The 23,015-nt window shown below is 42.1% G+C and overlaps 1 protein-coding gene across 1 annotated transcript in view; it reads left to right on the top strand.

Annotated features, from left to right (window-relative positions):
• The window catches only part of PCNX2 (pecanex 2), a gene marked incomplete at both ends in the record, with an annotated part of 151,395 nt that overhangs the window by 102,953 nt on the left and 25,427 nt on the right, over positions 1-23,015 (top strand). Inside the window, 2 exons of the mRNA XM_084262153.1 lie at positions 10,844-10,902; positions 12,395-12,610. Of these exons, the coding sequence (XP_084118279.1) occupies positions 10,844-10,902; positions 12,395-12,610 (275 nt within the window). The remainder of the gene's footprint in view (positions 1-10,843; positions 10,903-12,394; positions 12,611-23,015) is intronic.

Raw genomic sequence — 23,015 nt, 5'->3', positions numbered from 1 at the left:
AGTGTGAAATTAGATGAGGAAAAACCATCTGGTTCATTTTCTGTAAAGTGAATCCAAAGTTGAAGCTTTTGACATCAGCAAGTAGACAGTACTGCGTTTATTAATAGAGCTGGGCTATTAGGCCAGTAGCCCGAGTGGTGAGCAACTGCTCCATCTGTTCCTCAGAGTGCTGGTTTGGTTATCTTTATCTGGTTTTCTGAGTGCAGACATACACATCTTGCATTTCCAGTGTTTCTCCTAGTCCCACTTTTTCTTCTGGCTAAAGAGGAGTTTGATTCCTGGGCATCTGCCACTCTAGATGATGTGAGTTGGAGCTGAAAGTCCTACAGAGTTAAGATGATGGCTTGTTTGTTTTTTCCAGGAGATGGAGGAATTCAAGTGGGTAAAAAAAAAAAAGTAAGGAAAAAAAAAAGAAAGAAAAAAGATTCATTTTGACAGTAAGCAAACTGTGAAATTCCTAGCAAGCTCTTACAAATTCTGGAATCGTGCTGTGCCTGTTTGTGCTCGTGTGGTGTGCGCACAGAGCATGGGTGTTCTTCCCAGCAATCAGCAGATGCTGTTTGTTTGTAGTGTGCACTCTGGTACTCACTGCGTGCAGAGTCTAGTGCACCAACCCATCGCTGAGGTCAGGGGTCTTTTGTGGGAAAGGGAAGGGTGACTTTAAGAATTAAAAATACGGCAATAAGGAAGAGGAGTAAGAGACAACTTCTCATGCAGCCACTTTTTCACAGCTTTTTCTGCTGCTCTTATTGAAAAGAGGTATGAAATATGAAAGCTGGCCTGCTGTTCATGCATTGTTTGCCTCATGGGTGTCCAACTATGAAAACTTTTTTCTCTTTTTTTTTTTTCTTTTCTTGTTTTTTTTGGGGGGTTGGTGGTTTGGGGGTTGGGTTTTTTTTGTTTGATGCAACACTGGCTTTGTCCTGCCATTAGCCTGGATCCTACTTCCCAGTTTGAAGAGTCCTGTTTTAGTCTGTATTTTCACAGCTGTTGGAATGATTAGGCTGTAAATGTCAGGGAGGGAAAAGGAAATAGCAATAAATCTTGTTTAATGTATAGGCACTTTAAAACATAAAGTGTTTGTTCAAATGCTGTTGTTCTATTCCTCTGCTTTGCTTTTTTTCTGAAATACTTTGTCATGCTGCAGCCTGATCCTGTCCCTCCTCTCCCTTCCTCTTATCTTGCTTTGCATCTTGGATAGGGCAGTGGACAGGACAGAGCGGGAAGTTTACTTTCATTCCCCAGTGGGTCCAGCCGCTGGATCACATTGAGCAGCCTGTTCTGTGCTGCAGCTGTGACTTGTCCCCACAAATGGCAAGCTGCCATTGGGAATCTGGAGGTTTCGCTGCCTAGAAGCCACTTGCCTCCCTCCTGCTCCTTGTTTCTATTCTTTCTTGGTCATCTGGTTCAGTGCCTGTTCTTGGGTAAGGCACAGCTTGTGTGTGTTTGAAGGGTCTCGAGTGAATTTCAGTGTGGTGTAACTGAATTCGTTAGGTGTCCAGAGAGGCTGTGGTTAAGTTGCCAGTTATCTCAGGATGGCATTACAGGATACCTCTAGAGTAGATGAGCAAGCCTTTCTTTCCACCATCTTTTTAGGAAGCATCACTGTGTTATTGTTCCAGTCATTGTGGTCTGGAAAATAGCTGCCTGCAAGGCCAATACGGCTGGGAACGGAGGGTGAGGAAAACCTGCCCTGCTTCAGATCTAGTGCAGCTGGCATTCTCTTATTTCCTACGGGCTCACTTAACCTGCCCATCGTGGACAGCCTGCAGGTGGAATGGGAAGAGTTTTCCTAGCTCAGACGTAATTTGGGTTGACCCCACACATGTGTGGGAAAAGGAGTTGTGAAATGTACCCATCTGCTCCCTCCCTTTTTCCCATAAAATCACAGGCCTTCCACTTCCAAATGCTTATTTTTAACACACCCTAGTGCATCTGGTTTCCCTGTGAGCCTGCTCATCTGTTACAGCTGCTAAAACCCCTGCTCTGAATACAAAATGTCATTCAACCATAACTGTCCATGGGCCTTGTTTGGGAGCTGCGTGTTCAGACCTTTCCAGGTCTCTTTTGCAGGGCTGGATATCTTTTTTTAGCTATGTTGTTTGATTTTTCACATGTTCTTAGACCTCCGTAGTGGTGATGTTTACAGAGGAACAACTGCAGCAGATGTTTATAGTTCAGTAATGCCTCGGACATTGATTTATAATGAATACTTTAAAGAAAGGTACATTAACCTCTGAAGTCAACAATTACAGTATAACCTAAGCATAGGAGAACCTTTCCCCCCGCCCCCCCCCCAGTCAACAGGAGTTAGTGTTTGCCTTATTTCCTCAAATATCACTTCAGAAATGTTATGTTTCTGACTAACTACTGTCGCTGCCCTTGCTTAGGGTTGACTCTCTTCTGAATACTTCCAGCCACCGGGCACAAAAGCCACACTGCAGCCAGTTCCTTGCAATCATTTTAGCTTCTTTGCACTCTTTCTCTGCTGATTTTTCTTGTTTCTTTCTGGCTCCTTCAATTTCTGTACATTTTTTTCAATGAACTGACCAGAAAGAAGCCCTATATTCCAGTTGCACAACTTTACTCTAGAGTTGTGCTGAGGTTCTGGTTCCTTTATTATCAGCTGTCACTCAATTTTACGAATGCTTTGATGGCCCTTTGATGACCATGGCTCCTTTAATAGAAGTCTTAACTGAGTTGGCATTAGGGCTACTCCAGGCTTTTATTGAGTGTTAAGTTAATTAAGAACTCGGCAAAAGAGTATAAAAAATTATCAGCATGTAAACAAAGCCCAAATGGGTAATTATTGCTGCCTGGGATTTGCAAGTCAAAAGAAATAGGACTGATAAATAAACAGGTTTTAGTCAGAATTTTTTGGCTGTTGTCTTCAAATCAGAAGGGCTGCCTGGTCCTGTTCACAAACATGTGGAATTTGATGAGATTCTTTCTGGGAACTTCAAGGGGATTTAGATCCTTGAGCATGCCGTCTGATTGAGCGTGCCACCTGGGCAGGTACTGAGGGATGCTTAGGCCTGGCTTGGGTGCCCTTGGGTACAGCATTCTTGCTGACTGTAGTGACACTCCCTGACTGACAGCGATGCAAAAGCTGAAACAATATCAAGTTGTTACTATGTTTCCTTCATTATTCTTCTCTTATAACTGGCATTTTTCCTAATAAAGGTGATTTAATTTTTTTTTTTTAATTGCTCCTCTGTTGAAACATTGAGGATAAACTGATCTTTGGGAAGTTGCACCCTGTTCCCTGCATGTGGCCATGGTTCTGGCCCTGGGCAAGAGAATTGAGAAAGCCAATACATTTGAAGAACAAGGAACAACTTTGTCCATACTTCGGGCTTAGCTCTTTGCAAGCCCTCTGAAGTTACATGTTATTCATTAGACTTATCTGTCGTCTTAAGACTATTCCCTGTCTCCTCCCTGTTGTAGTACCTATCTGCACTACATCTTCACACTGCGTATCACTGGTACTACTCCTGGACTTGTGCCTGCAACACGTTCCTGGTTTGGGAGTCTTTAATCCCTTTCAGCAGGTGTGTAGGGCTTTGAGGAGTGACAAAGCCACACATGGAGGTGTGGGATGTGTTGCTTCAGGTAAAGCCCCAGGCTAAAAGAAGCCCTGTTAGAAATTATATTCCCCTTGGTATCTTGAGCTGAGATCTCACACAGAGGAAGCGACCCTGCGTGTATGTGTGCCCCTTTGGGCAACTGCTGTAGCACTGGAGGTATGCACATCTTGTCTCCATCCCAGCCCTCGTCTCATCGCTTGATTCCATGCCATGCTGAACTGGGGAAATGTGAGGGCTGTCTGGGAAAGGATGGCTGAGGAAAACCAGGCACCTTTAATCACATAGAGCTGGTATTAAAATAATGCTGAGTTGCCAAGAGTTTCACACTCAAGGGAGTCTATACGAAATGCAAAGTTGTATTTTAACTGTTTGGCAGTATCTCTTTAACTGGTAACATCTCTTCTCAAATTTTGCCCCTGGCAGTCAATAAAACAAATTGAGGCTAATTGAATAGGAGCCATATGTGTGATAATTAATTGGGAGCGCATTCTGATTCAGTGCTCTGGAGTTCCCTGCCGAGTTAAAGATGCGCTCGCAACTCCAATTCACTGAATCATTCTAAGAGGACAGAATAAAGACAGAAGGGAGGCATCAGAGAGGGGATGCATGCTGAGGCCAGGCAGGATCACAAGCAGAGATCAAAACCACAAGCAAGATGAATGAAAAGGGAATGGGTTGGGCAAAGAGGGAAAAGGCATGCAGTGCAAAATCTGAGAAGATATTGCAGCAGATATTAATAAGCAGGAATTCAGACCTATAGAGGAAAAGAAATCTTGTGTGTGATAGAAGACTTTTAAAGATATTTGGAAAGGAAGGCAGCAGCAGGATATAAGAGAAAGATGAAAACAGAAATAGGAAGCGTGTAGTATTTAAAGGGCTTGGGTGGGTATACAGTGGCACTAAAATTTTATAAGCTGTTTGTCTAATGCTGAGTTTCCAGATTATGTAAATCTAATAAGATCAAGTAAATGCATGAACTTGCTTACTCAAGCAACTTTTAAGATGGGAATAGGGGGGAAAAGCTGAGATCACAGAGATGTTCAGCAAGTGTAACCATTCTAACTGAGGTGATACTCAAGTTGCGTACAGATGGCAGCAGGGAATAAATTGTGCCTGCTGATGTAGGAGGGTATGTACTGGACCCAAATTGCCTCAGGGCTTATAAGAGCAAAATGTAAGGTAACTTTCCTTCTTTATGAGGTAATGCAAAATGCAGACATATCACCATTGCCACTGAGAATGGCCTCTGAGACTTTGTGATAGTTGGGACTAGGTAATTACTGGTTGAATGCTAGAGAGATTTTTTTCTTAAATTTTTTTTTGTAATCCTTTGACTATGGTAAGACTTTTCTTTTTCTTCACTGTAGTATCACTGATGCTGCACTTGCAGGTTTACAGCTCTGCAATGGCTTGGTTAGCTTCCTTTTTTGCCTCCCTTCATCTTTTGGTGTGAAATATATATATATGGAAAACCCTATAGTGAACTAAACTACTATTTCTGATGTAGACTTTCTCTTTAAGACACCACTCACTAGTCTTTGTCTTATTCTTGTCTTTCCTAACACTTTTTTGCCATCTCTACCTCTGAATTTTCTTTATAAGCAGCCACCTTGAGTCTAGAAGTGGCAATTAAAATACCTTAATTATATGATATTTTAATCTCGCAGGCTTAAAAAGCATAAGGGCATTTTCTTATCAACAATAAAGAATATTAGGAATCAATTCAGAAACGTGTTGCTGTCCTTTCCTCTTTTCATGATGTTTAAACATATCAGGAGTAAAGGAGGAAAACTTCCCCAGGAGTTTCTCATCACTTCCTTTCTACTCTCCAGGTCTTTATGTGTTCTCAGGCTTTTGCCAGGTCACTCACGTTCCCATCAGCCAGCGTAGAGCCAGAGCTAGGCACAGCATAATACCCTTCCTATAATGTTTGTGTTGATTGGAAAACAAGATAAAAACCCACTCACCTGCAGTATTTCAGATGCATTTTTTTTGTGTGTGTAATTAACACATTTGCTTTTAGATTAAAAGTACCTCTGTGAATTGCAGGCAGTGAGGTACAACTGTGAGGCAGGGTCCTGTGCGAAGTCACATCCTTACAGGAATGTTGTGGTCCCAGCAGTAACACAAGAGTGAACACAATCATCTCTCTGTAGTTGGCATAATCCTTCCTCTTATAAAGCTTCTTGTATTGCATAGTATAAAATATGTAAAGATAGTGACTAAATGACTTCTTAAAAAAAAAAAAAAGCATGCTGAGACAAGAGGAAAGTAATTAAGTAGCAAGGTAGGTAGACAAATAAGACAGAAGGGAGGCTGTTGATGACATTTTGGTAAAGCATTAGTGAATATTTTAAAGGACACAGATGCTTAAATGACCTGGCTTATTTATAAGAGGTGAATTCCCTAGCTAAGCCTTTGAATGTCAGAGCACTTGGGTGGGCTGTTTAATCCATGCTTGGGCACTCAGCTTTTGATCTGAAATTCACACTTCTCGCTTGCATCTTGTTGCTGCAGGAGCACAGAAACATCATCTTCAGGAAAGGCTGTAGAATATGCCAAATAAACATGCTTAGTAGTATCACAGCAAATGACTGCAATTCTGATTTCACACGCACGCCCTAAATAAACCACAAAAGAACCCCAAAAGCAAACCCACATATTCTCAGAATGAATTATAAAAACCTTTTTAAGAAAGTAAAGAAACCCAAAGAACAGGAAACATTCTTGCCAGTCAGCTCTTCCTATGGTGAAAGGGATCCTTCAACAGCCCTGTATTTAACAACTGCAACTTTTGATGCTTTAACCTTCCCCCAGTTGCCGAGCCTGCAATCAAAGCCACTTTTTATTATTGTTAGCTGAAACACTGGAGCGGTCAGGCAAGGAGGGGAGGAAGAAAGCATGAAAAATAAAAATCAGGCCGAGTGATCAGGAAGAAGTTGCTTTCATTTTCAAGAGATTGTTCTTTATTAACGGGAGTTAAACCTGAGGTGTATCTGCCACGCAGCTGCCCAGAAAACCCAGGCATGGTTATGCACGAAGGGGCTGTCAGCCTTTGCTGTTGTAATCTCACTGAAATCAGTCTGCGCTGCAGAAGAAATTGATTTAAAACTACTTGGGCATCCTCACACTTCCAATTAGTACCATTGTGTTTGCCTCTGGTGTCCTTCAAATATTCATGGATGCCTGCTTATTCTGCCATCTCCTCATTCTACCTCCTACTTCACTGATGTAGCCTACTACTACTACTACTACTGTGTTTTTAATACTAAGCCTTCCGTTTATAGTGCCAGCAATGTAAGGCAGTCACAGGGAAGTGCTGAGGATGGTTTTTTCCAGACTCCCATGAATAGTCATAGAGCTGCAGCATGGTAAAGTATTTCTCTGTTAGGTTTGCCTGTTGGATGTCATGGAAAGACGGATTAAAATTCATTGGACGCAGACAAAGAAAAACTTTGAATCTACCCTAGAAAGACATCTTCCTGGAGGGAAACCGCTTTCCTTTGTTTCATTCTCTTTCAAAGTAGAGATCTCCTCGTTCACAGCAGGAATCCTGGAAATCTTGAATTTGTGTTTTGGGGCAAATCCCAGCAACAGCAAAGCAGATAGAACAGCTGCAATTTTAGTTTCATCTCCTAGAAATAAGCACAGCGATGATTTCCCCCCCCCCCCTTCTTTCTCACCATCCGCTGTGTGTCCCCAGCCTGCCTGCATCCCCCTCAGTCTTTTTTTTTTTTTTCTGCCTTTCTAAGGAAACCAGGAGAGTAAAGGGGGAGAGGAAACTCTTTCCAGGTTGAAAAATGAGGTAGTATTTTTGGGCAAGGAAAGTACAGGAAGGGGCTTCATCCTCCTGCAAAGGGAAGTGAGAGTTGTAATTGCGTGAACAGTGCTATGCAAATGAGTGGATTATCTCAGCACCCACGTAAATGCTGGATTGAAAGAATGTGAGGGAGATATTTCAGGAGCAAAGCAGGATGTTAGCTTTAAAATTACTGAAGACTTAGCAGGAGATGTTAAAACATGATGTCTTGCTCTCGATGGCCAGTGCTGAAGGAACTGCACTCGGTTTGCATACAATAATGCAATTCCAGAAGAAATCCAATTACTGAGCTAATTATCACCTTGGATGAGTGGTAACAACCAAATTTAAAGCAAGAGGTCACTGGAGGAAAGCCCAAATCACCCACTTGGAGAGTTCCTAGCTGACAGCAAAATGCCCAGGAGTAAAGACGCCTCTGGTTTGATTGTTCGGTGGGATGTACTGTAGTTTAATGCTGTGCAAATTCCCATCGCCTTTTGGGAAAGTATAACACAAGATTTGGTGACTAATAATTGTGGCAGATTTTAAAAGTCAAAAATGGATGACCTGACCGAATTTATTCAACTAAAGTGAATTTTAGGACAGAATTTGGTTTTACAATCTCTATATATTATCCTTGGTCTTTTTTAAAAAAAAAAAAAAAAAAAGCTTTGAAATATAAAAGTAAAAGATTGGAGGTTTTCTGGTGGTGTCTGAAAATGTTAATCCTTTCTTGACCCATGTCCCGAGGCCCATGTTTTGGCTGCTTAAACAATCATTGCTCAGAATGGAGGATAAAGCTGCAACAGAACCTGGTTTGGTTGTGTTTGTGAGCACTGTTCTGTGTTCTTCCCCATTTCCCAGTCAGGCTGCATTATCCACCCGGAAATATCCTAAAGCACTCCTGGTTTTCCCTGATTGTTTCAAGCATCCTTCTCTCAAAGAAGGGGAGAAAAAAGATTTTAAAAAGGAATGAAAGAGGGCCAGAGCTGCATGCTGGGCAAAAGGGTTAATGCTCATTATAGATGAGAAATTTCTGAAGTATTGCTTGATTTGTATGGGTCTCAATTTGCCTTGAGAACAGCAAATGCTTTATAGGTTGGTAAAAAAAAATTGGGATAAAGATTAGTATTGACTTGTACCTCATACTGCCACGCTGATTTTGGAGGGACTGAAAGTTATTAAGGAGTCTCACAATCTTAAAACATATGCATTTGGAAATCAGCAGCGTTTCTCTGCTGAGAATAGAAAATTGATTGAATTCCATAACCTAATCTTTATGCTTACTCTTGCATATGTTGCAATTGCAGGTGGATGTATATCAGGGCAGAAGAATTCTGATAACCTTTTGGAAGTAAAATCACTCTTTATATTCTGAACTGCTTAGAAAGGCCCCCTGCCCCCCGTTGCCATTTTCTGTCACATAGGAAATGAAAATTGCAGTTACAGTAAGCTGAGCCAACCAGAGGCAGGAAGATAAATAATACATCAAATAATATTTTAATCTATGTAGATAATGCCCTAATATTAATTACAAATAATTCTAATTAAGATTCATATTCTTTACGACTATATTTCTTGCAAAGTAAAGAACATGCCTTTTTAAAGCAAAAATCAGTTGCTGGTAGGGAGAAGTAAAGCAATTCTGTTCCTCCTCTGTCTCCTACATGGTAGCCTGTGTGTGTTTTTTCTGTTGGTCCGTTTTCCACAGCTTGTTTTGGGGAGGCTGTAGAAGGTGGATGAAAAGGCTTTCCAACATAAGTAACATCAGAGGGATCCTTCTCTTAGTTGGCTTCCTTATGAGCTTACAGCTTCAGCTTGGAAACTTCCAACCTTCTAAATAAGTTGTGTGTTGACACACAAAATCCTGGGCACCGACACTGCCATGAGGACATACAGGCTTGCAGAGACTCTCTGCTGTGCTTCAAAGACAACATTGCCCTCGGTTTACACCACCCTCTTTTCGTGTTAAGCTGTTTAAAACCCTCCTGTATTACTTATACCTTTTTTTACCAGAGTCTTGCTCGCAGCATGTCTAATTTCTCATAGTGAGTAGTTGAATTTGAACTTTTTAAGTTGACTGGCCAACCTTTAGCCCATTCACAATCTCAAGTATGCTTTGTGCTCCATGGTAATGGGCCAGTCCCCAGCCAGGCCCACTGGGCCTTGCTACCCTTCGTGTGGTTTGACAAAGTGCATGAGGATGACCATGCCTGCCAGGAGAGGTGATGTCTTGGCATTTTCCCCCTGTGTTTGCAGACTGGTGAGCAGATGAGGCTCTCACCACTTTCACGTATAACCTTATGCTGACTGTGGCTTGGGGCAAAGAGCTTTGTCCTTCCCTGTTTTCTGTTTTAACCCCCTTTTCCAAGGAATTGTGGTATATATGTGTCTGACTGATAGGCCTTCTGCTAAGGCTGATGATTGAGGAATAAAAAATTTTTGAGACAATATTCTTAACAAAGCATCCTGGAATCCTAAAGCAGCACTCCAGTGCAGTATTTCAGGGAAGTTTGTATTTGCTACAGCATTTCTGTTAGCCAGGCTTTTGCTTGTACCCGAAAGGCTCGGGAGATGATTTGGATTTATGGTGTTGAACATCCCCCATCACCACACCAACCACTCCTGTTAGACATGTGCCTGGCCACAGTGATTTACTTGTTCCTGATTTTCAGACTTTGTTAATGTCTTTTTGTTACAGATAGGAATAAAAGCTCAATCCAATCTACCTTTTAGTTGCTTTCTGTTCTGTGACCATTTTTTCCTGTAGTATTTATATTCCACTGATGCTATGAAAATATTGAGCGGGGAATACGTCATTCGTAAGAGAGGCAGAGTTGCTGTCTGTATGGAATAAGACCCTGTAGTTTATTATTTTTCAATGACTGGAGACTCTTTCCTTGCTGCCTAGCTAAATAGGAAACTAAGTGATTTTTTGTTATTGTTGTTGTCACTTTTCCGTACGTGTTATACACCCACAGAAATATTTTCACACGAAGAACACCCCTTAGAGTCCAGCTGTTTCCCTAAAGGCTTAGAAGGGAAGAAATACTTATTTAAAATTTTCTTTCTCTCCAGTGCTTTGGTGGCAGCTGGCTGACAAGTTTCTGGAGCCAGTTCATTTGTTTAAGTATGTAGTGTTGTGTATTATCACAGATGCCAAATTCTGAATGGACTGCTTCACAAGAAGGAAAATGAGGAAGGAGTTTGAGGAAAAGGAAGGAGGAACACAAACATGTTTATGTGCTGATAAGCTATAATATCAATACCAGTGCTGAACTGAAATAGGTGTATATGCCTGCTTGGAATAAACTGATGAATGGATTAGAGCGTGAACTGCATAATGTTATATAGGCAGAGAGTGACAATACATTAAAAGGAAATAAAAATGTGCTTTGGGGGGAATCTGCTCTTTAAAAAAAAAAGAATTTGCTGTGCAACATGTCTTTATTTCCAGCACCAAAAGATCGGACCATTCCAACACCAGACTGGCCATTCAGATCGAAAAGGATGCAGGTACGGCCTGGGGGTTTGGGTGTTTTACTTCATTTGCAAGATGTGCTTAATGGTCGAGGCTTTGCCTGGGAAGCTAAAGAGATGCAAAGACTTTATAAGTTGTGTGAACAAACCAGAATGTTTTAAGCATGACAGAGCACCAGTTTAAGTCATGTGACTTGATGAGTAAATTCACTCTTCAGTTACGTACAGCTGATCAGTTAGGTCACTGGGCTGCAAATTGCCTGGTTAGTCATAACATCCCTGTTTATGGGGAGTATGCAACAGACGACCTAGCTAGACTCGAAGGTCACCTGTGGTGAGGAAAAGGTTTTAGAAAAAAGCAGCAGATTAACAGTGCTCCTACTGCTGAGGAGTTTGGGCTGACAGGTATCTCCTTTTCCTTGAAGAGAAATCTGTTGGGAGAGAAGGGAAGGGAAAATTGGAAAGCTTGCAGGAGGGGCTAAAAGAAAAACATAGGAAAGATGGTGGCTTCTTCTCTGGAGACCAGTCTGTTAAACAAGCTCCAATCCATGGTGATGGAAAGTGCTTTCCCAGGCTGCACCAAAGCTGTTCCTGTGAGGGTGGGAAGTAAGACATTGGTGACTCAGTGGACGTGGAGAGCATGTGGTACCTCAGCTGATGCTCTTCAGTTCCTGGCAGGACAGAGCCTTTTCCAGGGGAAACAGATTTCAGTGTTTTAGGCCAAATCTTGGTCCCAGTGAGAAGCCGAGGTTTTGTACATGGGTTTCTTCCACTTCAGTGTTCCACAAATGATTTCCTTTTACCACAGAGGTGTCAGGGACTTGTACTGTGGAGGTATTTAATTGTAATTATTGTTACATATTTATCCCTTAGACACACACAGACACACACACCTTTTTATCCTTACCTGTTACATCAGTAGCATGAACAACTACACATCTTCAAGCAGAAACGGGTGTAATCCAAAATGGCCCAAGAAAGCGTGAGAGAGATATTAGCGGTTTGGGGCATATGTGTTGCTCTCCCATTATGTATCATTTCAAGGTAGGGAATTAAGGTGTTTCCCAAGGCTGTTCTGTCATCTGATAGCAATAACCTTTAGTGTTTATTATATATGCTAATAAGTTAATTATGTTTTAAAATCCATAGCTCAAGCAAAACATTATTTTGTGTGTGTGTGTTTAAAAGATTAATTTCACGACTCCTTTAGATTTTACCTGACTATACTCCAGAAGGTGTGGAGTTGAGTATGTCCATGTGTGCATATGCACCTGTGTGTACATAGGTGCGTGCACATACGTACCGGGGCTGGATGCATAATGGCCATGGTGATGAAAACCTGCGTAGCAACAGACCTGCTCCCACATATGCACATACATTAATATGCATGTGTACCTGTAATTATGTATAATATCCACATATGCTCTCGTGTGTACAGATACACCTACAAGATGATGGTTTGTGCAGCAGAATGGCTTAGCATGTTATAAACTCTATTTTTTACAAGTGTGTGCTGCTCTGGTTGCAGGAAATGACGACAATAACCTCAACTCCATTTTTTACGAGCATTTGACAAGATCTCTGCAGGAGTCGCTTTGTGGAGATTTGATTCTGGGCCGCTGGGGAAACTACAACACAGGAGACTGTTTTATTCTGGCATCGGATTATTTAAATGCCTTTGTGCACTTGATTGAAATTGGAAACGGCCTCGTCACTTTTCAGCTCAGAGGTCTGGAATTTCGAGGTAAGGATCCCCAGTAATTTAAATAACAACAAAACCAGCCACAAAACCTGTCTGGCTTTCCTAATCTGTCACAAGTCTATAGTAGGATATAAAATTCAAGAACTTTTCTCTCCCTGACTTTCTACAGATATTTGATTGTCTGTCTAAAGGCTCTGTGTTTCTCTGTACCATTATTTGTATGACAGTGTTTTGAAACCTAGATGTTAAGAAATTTGGACTCATGTTCTTGAGTATCATAAAACTTTTGTATAGCAGGACTACTGAGTTATTTGCTGGGTTCACAGATCTTTTGTGTTACTCTTAGCTATGTTTTCAGACTATTTCATTCCCTCCATAACCATGAAGACTGAAGTTGTTCTTAAAATTGTACAACCCCCAAAAACTGGTCTTTGAAGAAATGCCAAATATCGTAAGGCTCCACCCATGGAAATACACTGTGTTGGATTGTGCCAAGATGCCAGTGTCAAGATGGTCTCTGTCACAGTACAACAGAAGAGAAGCGAGTGGATCAGGCTTCATATATCTCTTATTTAGAGACGCAGACTTCAGTTGAGGAAGGGGCTTCACTTTCTTCGTGTTCAGCATATTCCCCTGTCAGGACACTCCTCCCATGGAATGGCAGTCACATCCCCTTCCTCAGTTGTATGGCTACCAGGAAGCCAGCGTCACACTGCTGTCCTTTTGTCTGTAACCGTAGTTGTCCCTAAAATAGGAAGAAAAATGAAAGTAAAACCACAAAACTTTTAAACCTTTTTTAAAATTTTGATGGTGCTACACGTTGCCTGCCTGTGTGTGATTCTTGGGTTTATAACCTTTCAAAGATACCACTTTGCAATTCCAGGTGATGAGGGGTTTGAAATCCCGGAATAAACAGCTTCCCAGGCTCAAGGGCTGAGCATCTAATGGGCAGCATGTTGAGGAATCTATATTGAAGGGGACTTTTCAACAAGGTTGAGTATGAGAAAATAGGAGACAAACTGGCTCTATGAGCGTGCTCAGGCGTGGGAGGATTAGACTAGGGAATTACATGTGTGGGCTCAAGTCTTGACTCTGTGACAGACTCCCTGTAGGATGCTGAACAGGTTGTGGTAAATGCTTGATGTTCACTTTCCTTCCTGTATGGTGGAGACAAAGATGATGCTCCTGTTTCTTAAGAAAAGTAACGTAGAATACAGTAAGTACCTGAAACAGCTTGGTAGCATAGTACCTGAAAAGATACCTATTCACTACAAAGGCAAATTATAAGAAAAAGCAACTGGAAAGGGAGAGAAGGGATTTGTTTATCAGCCTTACAATTTCTTGTTGCTCCTGATGATGAGGATCTGTGTGTGGCTCTGTGGCTTTCTTCAACTTCAAAGTCATCTGTGCAAGTCTTACCTTCTCCTTGTGTGCCCCCGAGGTAAGCAGTGGTGCTGCTGTGTCAGAGATAGGTACTGAGGTTAATCACAGAATCACAGGGGTTGGAAGGGACCTCAGGAGATCGAGTCCAACCCTTCTTTGGGTAGATTTGGAATTTGTTATTGCTTCTTATAAATCCAGGCCAGGCAAATACAGATTTATGTTGTTCTGCAAGAGCAGTTAAATATTGTGGCAGTTCAGATCTCTTAGTTACAGTACCAGTGGTTTCACAGGCTGGTAAATCTCTGAGGTAATTGCATTAAAAAAAAAAAAAAAGACCATTTTAGTCAGCCTGTCATTTTGATTCCTCTTAGGTTGCTTGCAGCTATAATTCTTTACGGAAACTCTGTGAAGTCAAAAAATAGTTTGTTCATTTCTGCAGATCTGAAAAGTGCCTTCCATAGGGATTTATATGTGTTAAAAAGGAGGCATATCTTGGACAATGTTGACATTTTGTTCAGATTTGTTCAGGTTTTGAGTAAGCAGGACCATGTACTTTTCCATTAACTTGCATTCTGGTTTCAGAAAATTCTTTGCTGATCGCCCTTTTGTGTTAAAACATTTCACTGTTGGATTTGAAACAAACAGAAGAAAGGAGTCTCACTTTCATGCTTAAATTAGATGAGATCTGGGAGCATTTTTTTCCTTTACACAGTTGCCACTTACTGCTGGGGTCCATCTTCTCCATCATCTCCATGCCCAGACAGTTCAAGAAAAGTAAAGCTTGGAAACAGTTGAAAAAATAGGAGAGGATCCTCAAACTGTGTGCTAGCTGGATGAAAAGCTCAGGGGCCTGGCAGATGGGCTTAATGAACTGGAAGTTGAGTGGTGAATGACTGGATAGTTTTGTTGCAATGTACTTCGGGAAGACTTTGTTTGACTCAGAGCCAGGATGGTTCCTTACCAGGCAAGTGCCATTTTGCATTTGGATCTGAGCACAAAGCTGAAAACTTGCAGTGTGTTCCCTAAAATCACAGTGTAGGTAACCAAGTGGGTCTGAAAATTGTCCGTTCCATGCAGATTGCCTAATGCTGTTTACTGTTAGTACAGTGGCTGGTTCGCTTTGTGAGTAGGTCCAGCACGTCTGCAGAGTGCAACAGGAGCTGCCTGCGTGAGTTTCATGGGTTGCCATCCAGAGCCAGCTGAGTTCCCATCAGGAATATCCCCTTTTCCAGCCTGTCATGCTCCTCACCTGCAAAGCAGCACCCTTACCTGAGTTTTTTCAAAAGACTTGGACTAAGAGAGAGGAGCAAACCGTGAACTGGGAAAAGACAGTGAAGTTAGTGAAGGAGTGGGGAGGTGGGAATGGGAATGTCACCTGCTGCTCTGGTGGTTACACAAGGGTGCCCAGACACTGAGATGCTACATCTTAGTAAAAGGAGCCAGAAGGACTGACCTGGAGGCAGAAGCTGCATGTAGGGACAGAGTAAGGGCTGTCCCAAGGAAGGTCTCTGAAAGCTGAGATTGAGCAGAAAGTCTTCCTTGGAAAGTTTTCTTTTCTCCTTCCTTTGAACCAGGTTGCTGTGCTGCCTGCAGGGGCAGGAAGTTAGAGCAGTCCCCCCCCACCCAAGCAGCACCAAGATCCATCTCCTGCACTAACAAGGCACCTTCTTTCCCATCTCAAATCTTGCCGATGGAGGGTGTGGGTTACAACTGCAGGGTTATTTCTCTGCACTAAGTGGGAAGAGTGTATGTAACTGTCCTGGAGGAACCTGGTGGTTTATGAAGTCAAGAGGCAGCTGTGAAGCACTAAGCTCATTTCCTTTGCTTTGAGCATCTTACTTGCCTATTTTTAGTTGTCTGGTCATGCACTGTTTTTTCACATACGACCCTGATTCCTTTCATTGCACAGAATGGTTTCCCACAAGGAGGGAGAAAATGGCTAGAGAAAGAACTTGAAATCTGTAATTTTTGAGCTTATTTCAAACAACTAATTTTAATTGAGGGCCCTGAAAATCTGCTGTTCCTTAAATAGGAAGTCTGCGTTTGCTTTGGAAATGAGTGAATCAAAACACTGTGTTCTGTTTGTGAGTAAACCAAGAGCAATATTTGCATTGTGGAGCTCTGGAGTTTCCTACTGGTGTTTCTCATTGTGGTAGCTGAAAAGCTGTGTAGACAGTACTGCCTCAGCAAGGCCCAAAGAGGAGGTCAGAGAGTCTGCTGAATATAAGTGTGCTGGGGGCAGGAGGTACCGCCCTTCCAAGTCTGCAATCAGCTTAATTGTGAGTTGGCATTATAAATGACTGGTCCAGGTGCCTTTCTAACTGTATGTAATAGAAGCACTTGGCTCAGTTTTTAGATGAAAAATCAAACCCCAAACAACCAAACCCCCGTAGCAGGGAAAGAAGATAGGGACCACGCAGACCGAAAGAGGAGAGTTAGCAAAGCTGGGATTCCTCTCACCCATCTTTAGTCCTGTTCAACTTAAGCACTTTGTAGGAATTAGTTCTTGACTCTCCCTTTCTATGCAGGCAGAAGGAATGTGCCATCATGTCATTTATCCTGTGCATAAAGCTGAGAAGACTTTCAGTACCTCTAGGCATTGAGAGGAGATGCCCAGCTTCTCCTTTCCTGAAGTGTAACAGGCTCAGGCTAGGTGAAAACCTTCAGGTAGCTGCATGTTGGTGGGGGAGGATCAAGCCCTTTGGTACCTTCACTCTACTGTCTGCGTTAGACCACAGCGGTATGCTAAAACCAGCCTGCCAGGAGAAATACATAATGTATCATGTAATTTGAAAGGAAGAGACAGGGGAAAACCCACAATCAGGGAACAAGTGGAAAGAATGTCAAAATACCCAGCTCCAGCGAGTTCCCTGTAGAACAAGGAAGGCTTAGAATATTTTCCTGTTTAGTCTGTGCCTCTGCAAAATGTATTTTGGAGAGTATCCAGCTAGGTGTTGCGTGTGCCGGAATTACTTATGGATGGTGATACTGAAATCGTGAGGAGCTGTTTTCTTACTCATGCCAGGTATTCTTCAGTCACCTAATTAACTTCTACATCTCTGCTGGGATGTTTTTGTTACCGTGTGTTGCACGTGCAGTGTTCACGCTTCGCTTGGAGCTTGGTTAGATGAATGGAGGGAAGGGGCACCGAGCAGACACACGTGTGATTGCACGTAGGGGAAGGCAGCTCTGACAGCAGGATGGGGTCGCCCATGGGGCTCTCTCTGCGTTAGCCAGCTTGTTTCCTGCGCAGAAGGGTGTATGAACACAGCCAGTTTAGGGTATAAGCCTTAGGCACTGTAATGATGTCTTTAGAAATAAGGACAGCTACTCATTTCTGCCGTGTATGTGTACGCTGTATGGTTTTATTACAGCAGCAAGTACATTACTGGTGTAAGGAATATTTATTGGCCTTTGATTTTTGTGTCTGAAGGCTCTGCAGCAGTAGCGAGAATCGTTATTTAAAGGGTGGTTGCACCTTTCACTTCTTGGCTTTTACAAATCATTTCTTGCTGTTGGGAAATGAAAGTGCCCACCTTCACGTCTTTCCTGAGACCACACTTCTGAGGTGTGTTCAGTCTGTGCACCAGACCATCAAAAGGTATTGATAAATTGCAAGGAGTTCAGAGGAAAGCAGCCATTTTTAACACGCCTCTTTGGAGAGAGGGATGAAAAACCAAAAGCCTGGTGCTTGTGGGAAGGAACAAAGGCTGAGTGACACAGTGCTTGTGAAAAAGGATGCAAAGGGGGTTCTTTAATCTTGATGATTTAATTGGGAAGAACAGCATGAAACGGGGAAGAGGACACTGTGTTGAGTACAGGAAATCTGTTATGTACAAGCTTTTTTAGGTGCACAATGGTGCTCCAACAGTGGAAGCAGCTATGAATTTCAAATAGGCTCAGAGTAGTTTCTGTAACACAGAACAGAATAAATATTTGATGTCTTTTTCCTTTCCTCCTTTCCACAATTTTGTATGTATATATGGGTGCACTGGAGAAGGAAGGAAAATGTTGTTAGATGCACTGCAGCCTTTTTATTGAGAAAATGTCTTTGCCAGAAACAGAAGGATGTGTCTTGCATTGCACTCCAGAAGAGGTGAAGTGAGAGGGTTTTGTGGTATTTGGTAGCTGCAAGTTTAACAACCAACCTCTGTAGAGAATGTTTTCTTTCACCTGGGCTTCTATAATGTGTCTCCGTGGACCAAGAAAGGGGAAGGTTTCCGAGGAGAGGCGATGCCTGTTATTAGAGCAAGTGATGTGGTTTGAAAATCAGACTCTTTTTCAGGCATACAAGCACCCGAAGCAGCTGAAAACCAAACCACAGTTTTATAACTAACAGCTTTGATATTTGAGAAATTTATACCAGTTTTAAGTTCTGAGATTTTTCTTTTAAACAACCTCAGACTATCAGAGCCTGTAAATTACTGTTCTTAATCCTAATTCTACATGGAAAAGAGCAGGAAGGAGCCAAAACTCATTTCCAGAATGCGTCCAGTTCTGGGATTCATGATTTTTATTTGGGAGCTCAGTTGACTCCTTTTTGAAGTGTTGGTTGTTTCTAGAGCTGTATATTTCCCTTGTAATGCATTTATTTGTACAATATTCATGTGGGTGATTTTGCCAAGGAAATGGTAAGCACCTGGGCATTTTTGTGGAGTTGTTAGTGAAGAGACCTCTGTGGGGCCTATAGAAGGTGTTATCCTGGGCTTCAGTCTGTCTTTATGGCTCCCATCTCCACATCCAGCTCCAGCTCCCAGACATAACACCTAGCTAAACTCCCTAGTCCAAAACTGGTTGTTGGGAGGGGTCACAGAATTTGAAACTTGAAGTGCCTGGTGCAGGAGAGTGTTGTATGACCTTCTTAATGTCTGTGGGACGAGGTCAGTGCATGAGCCCTTTCTATGTAAGTTTGCACTCTAGTTGGTTATTATATGCCACCTATCCTTAGTGCTCGAGCTGTCGTTACCTTCTGCCACAATAATTAGTCCCCATTCTGGATGTGCTTTTGAACTGAAGTGTTTTATGGAAATTAAAACTGCTTCTAGAAGTATGTGGTTGTTTTGTGGGATTTTCCTTCTGGGCCTTCAGAACTGAAAAATGCTTTTCACTCACTGAGCTTTCAGAATTGAATTCCAAAGCACACTTTGACTTCAGCCATAAATTCTGGAAGGGTAGATGGTCATTAATTTAGGTGTATTTTATGTATTCTCTTGAAGTGGGATTACATTTTTCAGTTTCAATTTTCTTATTTCCATTTAGGTCAGATCACTCTGGCAGAGCACAAGTCACTCCTCAAATCCTGATGCGTCAGGAAAATAGAAAGAGCTCCAAGTTCTCACCCTGGTTTTCTCCTGAGCTCACACAGATTGACCTTGCTTTGTTCAGCCAGTGCATGTTTTTGCATTGATGGGTTTTTGGCAACCCTCCAGCGTTAGGTATCTTACAGATGAATCAGTCTCATCTGCACTAGCAAGGGTCACTGAATGACTAAGCTTGAGTGAAGAGGGAGAGCTTATTTGCTTTCTACTGCAGAAGGAAATGTAAAAAAAAAAATGTTTTCCCTCAGATTTTAAAATGGCTAATTAACAGTGAAAACATTTTCCTGTATTTTAATATTTAATGGTACTACAGTTAATTATATTGCAGAACTGAAGTGCAATATGCTCCCTGCTCTCTGGCTTTATGAATAATTCGCTGAGTTGCTTGAACTTGATAATTTTTTGAGAAGCAATGTAAAAATTGTCATTTTGATCATCAGTGGGTAACATATACACAGAAGTTCAGGGTCACCCTTCTGGTGCACACAAAGGCAGAACTTCATTTGCTGTGGCTTGTCCCTTTTGGCTCAATGCATAAAGCTGAGCACATAGTCTTAGTCTTTGCAGTACCAGTGTGTAGAGTAATGAACAAAAAAGGATTGATGTAGGCACTGGTAAAATGAAATTTCTCAGTAACATGCAAATCGGTGGCCTTGAAGTCCAGCCAGTGCATTACAGATTAAAGCAAGGCTCATATAAAGGTGGGAGAAAATTGCTGGCAGTCTTTTTAGAACTGATTGCAAGAACTGGGGTGGTGGTGGTGAAACCAATATGTACAACAAACACAGGCCTGAGTTCTTTCTGTGCAGACCTGAGTCCTTTTACTAGATGTCATTGGAAATACTAATCAGCAGCATGACAATGGACCTAGGGATTTGGTATTTTGTCAGGCTGTGGTTCAGATTACACCTTTAAACTGAGCAGGGTTTACCCCAGAGCTCAAGACACCAGGTTCCCAAGGCTGGTGCCTGAGGCCATCAAACAGGTTTCGTTAAACAAGTGTATGTTTGCTAGATGTTGACAGGGCACAGCCCTGATTTCACTCCTTGGAGTCAACCTGCAAAATGACCACATGAGCTCCTTTGCTGGTTCTCAGAATTCTGATAGTAGCGTGATGGCAGTTAGAATGTCTCCTTCCCCAAGTTCAATGTTGATTGTGTCCACTGTAATGTAATTTTACTTTACTTGATTAAAATTGCCTAGCAAAGATGAGTTGGAGACATTTTTACCTGTCAAATTAGCTGATAATTAGCATATAATTGTCCTGGCATCATCTGCTTGTTTGTTATTCATGGCGTGACAGCTTCCCTCAAACATTGAGGGTCTCTTGATTTCACCTATTATTTGCCTGGCCCAGCCCTTGCCTTTAGTCCCTGTACTTTACAAAATGTATGGCTTAAGAAAATTAATAATTACAGAGTCTCCAGTAATAGTATTTTCATATTTGTTAATAGAGATAATACAGAAAGCACCTAGAAACAGCCAGCATTTGGTAGGAGTGAAATGAGATATTGCCATACCAAGAAAAAAAGAAATTCAGAATAGTTACATAGGCTGAGCAAAGCTGTCTTTAATTCCCTTCGTTGTAAGGGGATCAGTGGCAGTTGTTTATTACACTTGTGGTTTTCATCAGGCTTAAACATTTGGCAATACTTAATTTAGTGCCTGGGATGAAGATAACGTCTTCTCTTACATTCGGTTTAATACTGACAGACCTCTAACCTTTCCAAAATAAACACGGCAGCAATGGCAGCAGCACCAGCACAGAGTAGGTATTCTACTCTCTTCAAGCCATGCACAAAGGAATATGCCTTCCCCTGCTTCAGTTTGAGCACGATGTCTTTTGACTTGACTTCAGAAAAGCATCCACTGACCCAGAGCAGTTGCTGCTTTTTTGCTGTTGAGCAATAAGTGTTAATCCATGTAGAAATCTGTGAAATATGAAGCAGAAGCAGTCCAGTTCATGTCCAGTCCAACTGGAAATGTCAGCATGGTAGGGCATGTTTTGTACTTTGTGGCAGTCTTGAAAGGAAAGATGTTTATGTTTTGGTTGTTTGAAGACAATTAATAATTTGTCAGATTGTCTGTCCAGTAAATCCAAGGAGAAATGTGAATCAGTGAGTGAATACCACTGGGTACACAGCCTAAGTTTTCACTGACAGAAAATTGAATGGAGAATACTGGCATATATTGGATCTCCCTCCATCTCCATCTCTTAGGGCTACAATCCTGTTTTTTCCTCACACATTTCCTTCAGATCTTTTAATTAATCTTTTTTTCTTGTATGTTTTTGCTTGCTGGATATATTTTAGAAGTTCTGCAGGTAAAAAAGAGGAGGTGCTAACCAGTACTCTAACACATTTTGTTATATTCTGAAAGGCTTTTCTTGGTGTGGAGAGAGGAATATTCTGGGTGCTGCTCCTACTGAGACAAACTAAAGGTCCTCAGGTTGTTGAGCAGAAACAGTTGTTACGGGACCATGAGAGTGAGTTGAGAGCATAGTAACTGTTGTGACGTTCCACAGAAAAGCCTTTGGGCTGCTGCTTTGCTCCAGGGTCTCTTTTGGGGTGTTGGCAAACTGAGGAGTATTGGAGCTGACACTATTCTTACCCAGCCCAACATTCAGATGATGAACACAGCCGACTTGTTCTCCCATTTGGAGTGACATGAGAGCGGCTCTGTTGGTGCTGGCAGGGGGCTTCATAGCTGTTGAACTGCAGCACAGTGTCTGGCACATTCCTCTGCTGTCGAGACCCTCTGGAAGCTGGTGGAGCAGCTCTCTCATGGGGTGATAGTGGACCACTGGTGGAAGGCCATGTGAGACGGAGCCGTGACTTGCATCACAGGAGATGGCCTTGAAAGACCAAAGAATTTGTTTCTGTATAAATTCAGTGTAAAGTGAGTTCAGCAACAACACACAGAGAAAATTTTTTTTAAAAATGCATCCATACACCATAGTATGAAACTTATATGATCTGAGAATGTGGGGGAAGCACGTGGGTGTCCACCTTGGTTTTGATTTGTAGTGCCCTACATGGTGCAGAAACAACATTTTTTAGGTTCCAAATCCTGAATGGCTCAGCTTGACCTTCTAGTGTGCACAGCACAGGCCAGAAACACAGAGTCTGCAGAGTAGATACGTTATTGTTTCCTCATGACTTGAGTTAACATCTCTCTTTCAGGAAGATTTACTCTATTTTGATCTAAAGCCTGTGTAATAGGCTAATTAGAAAGCCGCTCTGTACTCATGATACACTGCCACTAGTCCTGTTCATTACAGACGTTTGATCTAGAGTAGCTTTTACTCCGGTGGGAGAGAGAACAACCCGGTGGATGTTATTTTTGGAACCTGCTTTCCAAGATAGTTAGCTAAACCCCAGATTTTACAAGTGCTCTGACACCCTGTAAAATCTTTGTTTGCATCCCCTCTGTTATTTGAAGAAGCAGACCGAGACTTGGATCAATTTGCTTAATGTGCCTGATGGAGCGAGTCTCTTTAGCGTTGCTTCCTGGAGAGTTTTTATTAAGGCAGAAGCTGTGGCCTGTAGCTCAGCTCAGCTCAGAACCAAATGCCCCCAACGTTAGAACAGGCCCTGTTGGCTTTTATGGGTGATAGTAAATAAACAGTGTACAGCTCTGTGTTTGCTACTGCGCGTGGACCAGTTGGCACACCTAATTTGTGGCTGTAGCTCTTTCTGTTTTCTCTTAAGTGTGTAGAGCCTTCAGTCATACTTTTTCAGCTTGGA

This window comes from Gallinula chloropus, assembly GCF_964237585.1.
Source record: "Gallinula chloropus genome assembly, chromosome: 3".
Taxonomy (NCBI): Eukaryota; Metazoa; Chordata; class Aves; order Gruiformes; family Rallidae; genus Gallinula; species Gallinula chloropus.
This window is presented reverse-complemented; position numbering and strand designations above follow the sequence as displayed.